The sequence below is a fragment of the Drosophila persimilis genome, unplaced genomic scaffold (assembly GCF_003286085.1).
Source record: "Drosophila persimilis strain 14011-0111.01,24,50 unplaced genomic scaffold, DperRS2 tig00001210-arrow-arrow-pilon, whole genome shotgun sequence".
NCBI lineage: Eukaryota > Metazoa > Arthropoda > Insecta > Diptera > Drosophilidae > Drosophila > Drosophila persimilis.
The window spans coordinates 171,988-182,605 of record NW_020825438.1 but is presented as its reverse complement, the minus strand read 5'-3'; the positions used below and the strand labels follow the sequence as shown (position 1 = coordinate 182,605).

At 47.5% G+C, this 10,618-nt stretch overlaps 1 protein-coding gene across 1 annotated transcript; it reads right to left on the bottom strand.

Moving 5' to 3' along the window:
* Positions 1-9,004: 9,004 nt before the first annotated feature.
* LOC6603281 (gastrula zinc finger protein XlCGF53.1) lies at positions 9,005-10,618 on the bottom strand. The gene has a single exon (XM_002028221.2). The coding sequence runs from the start codon at positions 10,616-10,618 to the stop codon at positions 9,005-9,007; it is 1,614 nt and encodes a 537-aa protein (XP_002028257.2).

Sequence of the window (10,618 nt, the reverse complement as noted above, 5' to 3'; positions counted from 1 at the left end):
ACAGGGACACACACACACACACATAGGACACACACAAAGGTACAAAAGACACATAGCTACAGATACAGATAAAGATACACAGATACAGATACATTTACAAATGCAAACAAACAAATCCAATATGCGGGGCATATAACCAGCAGATTTTTCGTCAAGAATATATGACAAATATTTTATGCGCACATCATAAAACGAACCGCAAAATGGGGGGCGGGGGGGTAGAGCCAGATAAGAAGAGGAGCAGGAGAGGGTAGGGGGAGTTTGAGAGGAAGGAGTGCAGCGGAAGGGAGGACCATACTCCGCATACTCGTATCTGGCAGATACAAATCGCAGGCCTTGCGACAACAGACAAAAAGATACAAAATAAAAGACAAGAAAACAAGGAGGAATAAAAGGGAACAAAATATGAAGGAATAAGGGCAGAAATAAGGAGAAATAAGAGCGCCCCTCCCCGCCCCAAATAACAGGCTACTTTCGGGCGGGAACGAAGCTTCTGCTACCCCTTGCCACCGCTTGTGTGTACATCAAACGTACATCAGATAGGAATCAACATCCTTCGAGTCTAGCGTTGGGCCAAAGACCATTTGAATGGGATGATAGAAGACGATAGGACACGATTGTTTCTATGGCTTCTACAGAGAATTCGGGACGATTCTTTTGCTGAGCACTTGAGTGCTTGCGTCGTATTATGCCCTTGAACTCCACACAAAACGGGGAGGGGGGTCGAAGGGGGTAGCGGAAAAGCAGGGAGCCCCACAGATCGATCATTGCTTCTGCAGGGCATCGGAGAGCGGAGCTATAAGTCATCATACCCTTTTTAAGGGCCGCCAACACCGAAAAAAAACACCCGAAAATTGGCGAGGACAACGGCCGAAAAGGATAACAACAGGAGCTGTAGCTGGAGCTGGAGCTGGGCCAGGAGCAGGAGCAGCAGTTGAGTCGAAAAGGTGCAAATAATGCTGGATGTAAGAGGGGCCCCAAAAAGTATGCTACACATGTTGACATATCCCCTCTCTCTCTCTCTCTCTCTCTCTCTCTCTCTCACTGCCTGCGTGTATTTGCCAGTGGTTTATGTGTGTGCGATTGAAGGATCTGTTGTGTTGACGTGAAAATTTGCACGTCTTTTGTTATGCACGCGTGTGAAATGTGTTCTTCGCTGGGATTCTCTGATTCTGTTTCTCATTCCGAAAGCACACACACACACACACACACACACAAGCAAACAGAGAAAGAGAGAGGCCAAATACTGTTCGAAAGAGACAGCAAAATGCACTGCAATCAGAAACACAAAAACACAAAAAAAAAAGGGTTTTGTTTTCTGCTCCTTTTTTTTTTTTTTTTGCTTTCCGCACACAAACTTTGTGCGGCGGCGGCGGCGGCGGCCTCTTTCTTTTTTAGTTGTTATAATATAACGGGAAAGATATACTACATACATATATATTTTACTATGTGGTGTGTGTGTGTGTATTTGAGGTCGAGTTGATTGCTTAAGTAAACGCACTCCGGCGCCCAAGCAAATGCTTTGCTCCTTGCCTTTCCCTGCTCTTCCCTTCCCTTCCCTTCCTTTCCATTTCTTTTCGTTCAACTTTTTTGATGGCTGTTCTGGCCTGTCCTGGCCTGGCTTTTTCCCCCATTCATGACTCTTCCTTCCTTCCTTTCTTCAATTATTTACTGAACTTCCCTTTGGCTTTTTTCCCCCGTTTGCGGGTCAATTTCGTTTTGCGTTTTTCCATACTGATTTTTTTTGCGCTTACATATTTTCATTAATAGACGGCTGTTGTTTGCAAAATATTTTGCCGCCCAACGGATAGATGGCCGACGGGAAGTGTGCGCTTCAACTTTCACTTTCACTTCCACTTCCACTTCCACTTTCTCTCGATGCAGTGCAGTGCGTGGGCAAACGCAAAAAGGGTTCATTTGATTATAAAGGATATAAAGGATAAAGGATAAAGGATAAGGCTTAAGCTGGAGGAGAAAGTACTGGAGAGAGAGACACCCCATAAAGGCTTGGAAAATTCCCTTCTTTGGGATGTATCCTGGTCGACTCACCTGGGGCTTTTTTGGGTGCCGCTTCCGTTCTCGCCGATTCACTCGAGTCAATCTCTCGCGGTCTTCAACATACTTTTGCACACTATTTTTTGGATTTCCGATTGTTTTTCTTCCAGTTTGTTGCTGTTTGTCGTTGGTTTCCCGCTCAGACCGAAGAAGGCACTAACATGGGCATACAGTTTCAGGCGGTATTTGAATGGGAACTGGCAGTACGAACACCATTTACGCCATTTCTCAATTAATGGCTTTCACTTATCGAAGCTGCAAAAAAAAAAAAAAACAAATGGAACACAATGGAGATTCAGGATTCAGTTTATCAACAACAACAACAACAAAAAATACACCGCCACATGTGTAGAGAAAGAGCGAAAGTCCTGCGTGCGTGTGCGTGTGCGTGTGCGTGTGTGTCCTGCAACTCAAGGAATGCGAAGAAGGAAATGCCAGAAGTGGAAGCAGACCAGAAATCAAAATGCTTCAAATACTTTGCCTCCCATTCAAGTCGGAAAACGTGTGCGCTGTGTGCCACATGTGGCAGCAAGTCCGGGGCCTTTAAATGTCAAAGGTTATGGGTGTTAATAACGCTTTTATTTAAAACGGAAAATCGGACAAAAGAACAAAGCAATGCGAATGCCAAGCAATAAAAAATAAATTAAATGGAAAATGCACAAGGCCCAAACCCCCCCGCACCACCCCCCAGCAGAGCACCCGAAAATCTGTGGAGCAGAAGGCCAGGCCAGGCAGCAGGCAGCAGGCGGAGGAGGAGGAGGAGATGGTTGCGGGTGGAGCTACGGAAAGAAGGCGCGAATGTGTCACGGATTTCATTGCTCATTGAATACGCATTCATTTCAGAGACGGGGGCGGAGGCAGGGGCAGCAGCGGAGGCGGAGGCGGAGGAAGACCAGTAGAGACAAGAGACTCTGAGAGACGCGCGGCGGCGACACTGCCAGCCATTCAGGCAGCCCATTCGCCTCAATCGAGTCACTCAGTCTGCGTACGTAAGCAGGACGAAGGACATCATACACACACACACACACACACACACAGAGAGAGAGGGAAAGAGAGAGTCGCACACATACACCGAGAGAAGGTTATGGCGGGGGGCGGGGAGAAGGGGGGATGGGAGGATAGAAGCCACAGAGCCAGCAGAGCCAGCAGAGTCCCGCAAAGGAGAAAATCAAAACTACGCGAAAAATGAGAAATTTCTGAAACTGAAATTTCCACGACTGTATGCGTGCCTTTGCTCTTTAGGCATGTGTGTGTGTGGCGTGTGTGTGTGTGTGTGTGTGTGGCGTGTGTGTGTATGCGTGTGCGTGCGTGGATAAGTATGTTTCTTTGGTTGTAATTCTTTTGGCAATTGCATTACCTTTCGTGCATTTCTATTGAATTTTACAAAAACATAACCGACACACACACACAAACACACACACACTCGCAAAAAAGAAGCACACGCACACAAAGAACAAAAAAAAAAAACGTCCTGGGCCACACACAGTCAAAAAATAATAACAACGCTCTTTCTTTTCCTTTGCTTTGCTTTGCTTTGCCTTTTTTTTTTTTTGGGTGCAAAGGAACTCTTTTTGAAAACAGGTTCTTGAATGTTTAGAGTTTTTTGAATCGCTGCTATTTTGGTTGTGTTTTTTTTTGTGTTTTTTTTCGATGACGCGCGACGTACGGAAAAACGGAAAGTGGAAGGTGGAATTTTCATACGCGTTCAACTGTTGTGCGGTGGAGTCTCCTCCTCGAAGTGGGGCTGCGACTGCGACTGCGAGTGCCAGTGCGAGTCCTGCTCCCTGCTGTCTGATGGCTGATGGCTGATGCCTGATGCCTGCTGCTGCTGCTGCTGCCTGTGGCGGAACCGCCCTAAAACACAGACGTGAGAATGACTGAGAAAAGTGAAAATTGTTGTACGAAAATTGTGTCCAAAGCACTGGCAAGGCTGAGCTTTTCTTTCCCTCAGAAAATACCAGTATTTTTCGCGCTCTCTTGCTCGCCAGCAAGGACAAAAGCTCTCAATCAATAAAGCTTTCGCTCTCGCAGACTCCCACCCCCGCCCCAGCAGGGGGACACCCTTAACCTGCCACCGCACCACAGCACCACAGCACCACCCACTCGCAACCCTCCCCCTTGCAGCACATGCTTACTCTCCCTCCCCCTCCTGTTGAAACGGGAGTCTCATGTCTCATGTTTTTCTGTGGCTTTTCCAGCAAATTAACACCAGGATTTTACGCTTTTCCACACACACTCGCACGCACACCATCACACCATCGCACACACACACACACACACACACACAATCGCAAAAAGGATGGCCGCGAAAAGGGGTCTAGTACCGTGCACACCGTACCGTTAGCGGACGCGACGCCTCGAGGGTTTTCAGTGTCTCTCCACAAACTCTTTTTCTTCGAAAAAAAAAAAAACTTTTGCACTGCGATTCGACTTGGAGGATGGATCGAGAGAGGATGCGCTCCACACGTCTGACTTTCAGCGTCGCCACAACATGAATGTCAGGTGTGCGACAGCGAACGTTGGGAATTCCGGCTCCCGACTCGTGCGTGTCTCTCTCTCTCTCTCTCTCTCTCTCTCTCTCTCTCTCTCGCTCCATCCTCACTCGTGGCCCCCCTTATTAGAGAGACAGAGAGAATCTCTTCGATAAACCGTTGTTTTCCGTTTGACAGTTTGGCGGGGAAATGTCCACTTGCTGGCGGGACTCCACAGAGTTGCAATTTCCGTGACAGCTGCCACGCACCGAACAGGGTTGCATGCGGGCTCTGAAAGCTCAAGGAGCTTTTGAACCGTTAAACCGTTACATTTAGAAGCCTGGATGATGGTAATCAAAGTGGAGGACTCTCAGGCGACACTTTGGCATCGCTAATGCCAATCAGTGCCATCAATCTGCCAGGAAACTCTCAACCATACGGCCACTTGGGTCAAAGGACAAAGGACAAAGGACCTGCATAACCAGTCTAACGCACAAATGTTGCAGACTCTAGAGGAGGCCCCTGAAAGGCCTCTCAAGGTGCAAATTAGCAGCGCAACATGAGACTCAAGACGATCTCTGGACAACATAATTCCGCATTACGTTTCCGATATGGATATGGCTATGGATATGGGGGGAGAGGGAGAGGGAGAGGGAGAGAGTGTAGGTAGGTCTTAGGCTGAACAACAGCTGAAAACGGTTTCGGGAACCCGCAGAAAACCCCAGAAACTTGCCCCAGTCATGCGGGCTCACTGGAGGAATGCCCCGTGCCGCCGGCCAAGGTGCAAACTGCAACCTTGCCACATACGCGCAGTGTCGGGGGGTACATTATTCAGGTACCCTGCTTTCCACGTTTTGCGGCACAGATGCTGCAGTGAGAGAGGGTAGTTTTGTCGGCATGATTTAACATAATTTCACTCCGAAACGCAACACCCTTTGCCGGGCGCTGAGTCGTGGATGGAAGGAGCGGACAGGACATCTCCTCAAATCGTTATATGGCTCTTTTGACGCTTTAAATTGATTCACACCGCACACGCACAGCGAGCACAGTGCACCCTCTACCGTTCCTCTGGTGCACCCTCGCATACGAGTATATCCTTCCCGGCGTATCCTGTTTGCCTATACATTTTTTTTGTGCCGTGCTGTCATGCATTCGCGTTTGATTAAACAGTTTTTTAAGGGCATTTCCGCTGAGAACGGGGCATCATTAGTTGCTTAAGTTTAGGGTTTCAATTTTGGTCCATCGCATCCCGCACCCGCACCCGCACCCCCATCCAATCCATTCCCACCCCCATGTATGCACCCCCTGGCAGGACGCACCCCTAGACAGAGTCCTTTTCCATGCCCACAACGACTACCACTACCACTACCACTACCACTTCTGTGATGATTATTTGTGTACTTAGGCGCAAGTTGCATCTGTCCAACAATGCCACTGCCACTGCCACTGCCACTTCCCGAATATCCACCTCCTGCTATCCACACATCGATATCCGTTCTCCCAGTGCTTGCATGTTTTGGTATTTGTTTTTGGGTACGAAAACGCTGAAAAACCCAGAGATCGATGGGCCATGTCAATGGCCTTTAATGGCATTTCATTTACGGTACTGCAGCGTTATTTCGAAACGAGAAATCATCCTCTCGGACCTCGTCATCATCATTATTGGACATGAAATACTAGAGGTTTTTAAGTGGTGTTTGTGCAACCTCCACTCCACACCACACACACACACACGCATTGATGGATGGATGGTTGAAAGGTTGAATGCTTGTGGGGGTGGTACTTTCCCCACAATTATAAAACGATTATCCAACCCTGATCGGGGGTTTGTCAAAAACCAAAAGAATACAAGTTTGTGCTTTCAGTTCTCTGTTGTAGAGGAGAGGATAGTGGAATAGAGACCAGAGATCAAAGTTTATGTCCAAGAAAATGGAAATGTTAGGCCTCGACGGTGGTCTGCAGGCCAGTGTCGAGGGGCACCACCAGCCACGATGAATGCCATGATTGGCTCAACAAAAGGTAGAATCATACGTCTTGATCGATGGATTACTGGGCTCCTAGCCCCAAGAATATATGCATATATTTTCAATGGTGAAAAGAGTACATTCCTTGCCACTCAATGGTGCAGCAGTGCACCCAAATCCTTATAAAAGATATATCGATGGCTCGAATTATGGACTTTATGGAAGCCCCTTTAGTGTTAAGTTTTCCCAAACAATAAAAGTATTTTTGTTCAGTTTTCTTTATTTTTATTCCAAAATATTTATGTTTTTTCAATTTTTATAGATTTTTAATAGAAGTTTTTATAAAAAAATATATATAGTATATAATCTAATGGGGTTTATTTTTCGGGGGGTATGTAAATACATATGTATATAGGGGGTTCTATAATATTACGTATATCAAAAAAATATTTATTTTGTATTTTCTTTCTTATTGTTGAATGCACAATCGAGCGAGCAGACAAGTAGGAAAAAAAAAATAAGAAAAACTTCATTTGTTGTAAACTTTAGGCTTAGCTTCTTAATATTTTAGTATCACAAAAATCGTCAATCATCAACCATTTTAGATATGAGATTATCCACTGATATATGTAGATCGTATATAGAGTGTATAGACTTTAAGACGTATCCTAGCTTAAGATCTACTTTTGAGCGAAAGTTTCCCATTGTTTCGTTGTACTCTGGTGTGTGTGTGTGTGTGTTTGGTTACAACCGATTTATACATTTAAATTATACATTTTTTTGAAGGAACAATAATGCTGTGATATTGCTCTCCCTCTCTCTGTCCGTCTGTCGCTATGTGACTAGGTTTTAGTAAGTAATTAAGTACACAACCGCTGGTTCTACGGGATACCCTGCACTGCGACAAAGGGCGTCCTATGTTCTATAGCTAGATGTTGTACTGTTTTCAATACTTTGACTGGTAGTGAGACGCTGGTCCGTAATGTCCATAAACTAAAACTAAAACTAAAGTTAAACTAAAACTAAAACTAAGGTTAGGGTGGTGGGTGGTGGAATGGCTATGAAGAATTGAAGGGGGAGGCCCACAGATACAGATGGGCTCTCCCCGGCTTACGATCCTATCTATGACAAAAAAAAATGACTAGAGTTCACACTCGACTTTTTGGTTTTAGCAACACTGGTCTTCGTTGACCAACACTGGCTTCTGCCACTACTAAACTAAGGATGTTTTTTGGTTTTTGCTTTGGTTTTTTGCTTTTCGAACCTAAAAACTATTACTGCACAATTTTCGCCTGAATTTGTTTGGGTTTAAATTTAAGAAGAAAAAAAATACCTAGCGATAATCTAGAGTACTTTATGTAGAACTAAAGCTGTAGCCGAAATTGAAGAAATATATATGTATGTATATCTTTTATCATGTACAAAACTTAGAGAAAAACCTATGACTAGATGATGACTAGACATGACTAGTGGGAATGCAAGAAGAACTAATGACTACAAGGACATGAAGAAGCTGTTTCGAGGTTTTGAAAGGTCTGTGGAATGATATGTGGGTATGATATAGGAGGAATAGAGTGGGAATGATTAATGAAAGATGAGAATAGAGGAAGAAGATGGAATGTAGGGGTAGGAGGGATGAGTAGAAAATGTTGATCGGCAATGATTCGGGGTTTACACATCAGATTGTTCAGATTGAAGATTGAATGAAAGACTTGAAGAGTGAAAGTAGTGAAAGCGGTGAAAGATTGGTGTTAATCTATGATCTATGAGGAAGAAGTAGTGGATGAAAGATAGAAGTGGAAGGTCGATGTACAACCATGAAAAAGGTTCGATGATGATGTAGGAATGAAGAGATAGAAGATGTAATACGAATGATGCTTAGGAATGATGTATGAGGAATTTTTAGATGACCATAGATGGTTGGGTGGATGTATGAGGAAATTATTAGAGAATAAAGTACGGATGTGTTGACTAGAAGAGTGTTCTGATCCTAAATGACTAGATATCCTACGAGTATCTATGCCTAACGACTAGAAGGAAATGGTAATGGAAATGCCTGCTACCTGGTACGAGGTACTGCGGGAGGGAGCGAGCCCTCCCGCGCACGAGATCATATTGAAGCTGACTAGTGCCACTCACTATTCTTTGGCTAAACACTGACTAAGCACTGACTACGGACTAGGGACAAAGGAAGTTCGAAGGAGACTCTGACTAGAATTGAACTCATTTCGTGGAATGGAAACCAAATCGATAACTAAACATAAACATTACGACTAACTAGTGTGTAACTAAGTGATCAAATGGAGGCAAGAGTTGTTTTCCTCGTGTAAAACTAAATTCTTTGGTTTGTTTCAGCTGCAGACCCGCCCCCTCTGTGGGAGGGCGGGGATAACTAATGGCTAATAACTAAAACTTAAACTATAACTAAAACTTAAGTAAAACTCAACCTCAAAACTCACTCTCGGGCACTCTCGTGCACTCTCGGGGACTCTCGGGGACTCTCTCTCTCTCTCTTTAGTGCGCCATCGTTGTGTGCTGGATGACGGAGGCGCAGTTCCTTAGATTCGTGAGTGCCGCCGCCGCAATGCTCTCCTCCTCCGTGAGGCCGTGCTCCACGATCTGCAGGCGGCCATAGCCCGCCGAGGAGGCCGAGGAGCTGCTGTCGGACATGTAGTCGGCATCGTAGTCGACCTCGTAGTGGCTGCTGGTGGTGCTCCTGGCGGCTGTGGCGGTGGCTCTGGTGCCGTTTGCGGTGGGGGCCACAACGTACACGCCCTCATCCTCGTGCGTCGAGTGCGAGTGCGTGCTGCTGGCGGAGGAGGAGGAGGCCACGCTGGAGGAGGAGGCTCCGCTGTACGGCGTGGCCTTGAACACCGCCCTGATGGTGGTCCGCGGCATCTCCTTGGCGGACTCTGCTGCTGCTGCCGCTCCCTTCTTGGCGTGCGTCAGCTGATGCTTCCTGAGATACGCCGCACGCTTGAACTTCTTGCCGCAATCGGAGCAATCATAGCCGCCGCCAGTGGCAGTCTCCTCAGCCACAACAGCCTTCTTGATGGCGCCTCCTTTCGCTGCCGCCGATGCCGATGCGGCTGGCTGCTGGTTCTCCTTCTTCACGCCCGCCGCCTCCTTCTTGGGCTTGTGCCACCGCCGATGTGAGGCCAGATTCGCGGGGCAATTGAACTGCTTGCCACACTCGGGGCAGCGGTACTCCAGCAGCACAATGCAGGCACACCGATGCCGCGCCAGCCCGAAGGCATCCTCGAACTTGATGCGACACAAGCGGCAGACATAGTCCCCGATGACATTCTTGATGGCCGCCAGCTCTGCCTTCGTCTCCTCGGTGATCTCCACGATGTTGTACTTGGGATCAATGTCCCCGTTGCTGTACTGCATCGTCCCGTCGGTGATGTCCTCCAGGGGTCGTATGATGGTACCCGAAACGGGGGACGATGTCTCTTCATCGAATTTCAGCTTCCGCGTGGCCTTGTTCCGCGACGAGGACTTGCCCGATGTCGATGCTTTGGTGGTTCTGGGCGCCGTGTCCGAGACTTTGATGGGTTTGGCAGGTGTGGCCTCCACGAGGGCCCCCGCCCTGCTCGTTGAGGGCAGCTCCTCCTCTTCGTCGATGTTTTTTCTGGGAAGCTTTGCGGCATGTTGGCCATCATCCTCTGTGGCGCTCAATTTACGCTTCAACAGCGGACCAGGACTCTGCGGTGGGGTGATGGTGGTCTGCTCCTCCATCTCCCGCTGCTGCTCCTTTGGCACCTCCTTTTCCACGGCCTCGCTGCTGTAAACCTCAGCGAATGCGGTGGCCATCGGAACATCCGTTCCGTCGCTAATTGGATGCAGCACCTCCTCCTGCAGCGCCTCCTCGTGCAGCTCCATTGTGGGTGTTGGCGGCTTCACCGAGAGATCCAGCGGAATTTCACACTTGCTTTTCAGATTCAGATAGCGACTGCGGTACTTCGGGGGCAGCGAGGCCACTGTGGTGAGCAGCCCCAGACCGTGGGGCATGCCCTTGTGCTGCAGCTGGATGCCAATACTATGCGGGTGGCAGAGTGTCGATGTCTGTGTCTGCTGTGGCAGCAGTGTCTGTATCTGTGTCTGTGTCTGTGTCTGCGTGGCCAT

Bases quoted from the DNA above. Each gene is read 5' to 3' on its own strand.
- LOC6603281 (XM_002028221.2), bottom strand. From the start codon at position 10,618: ATGGCCACGCAGACACAGACACAGACACAGATACAGACACTGCTGCCA.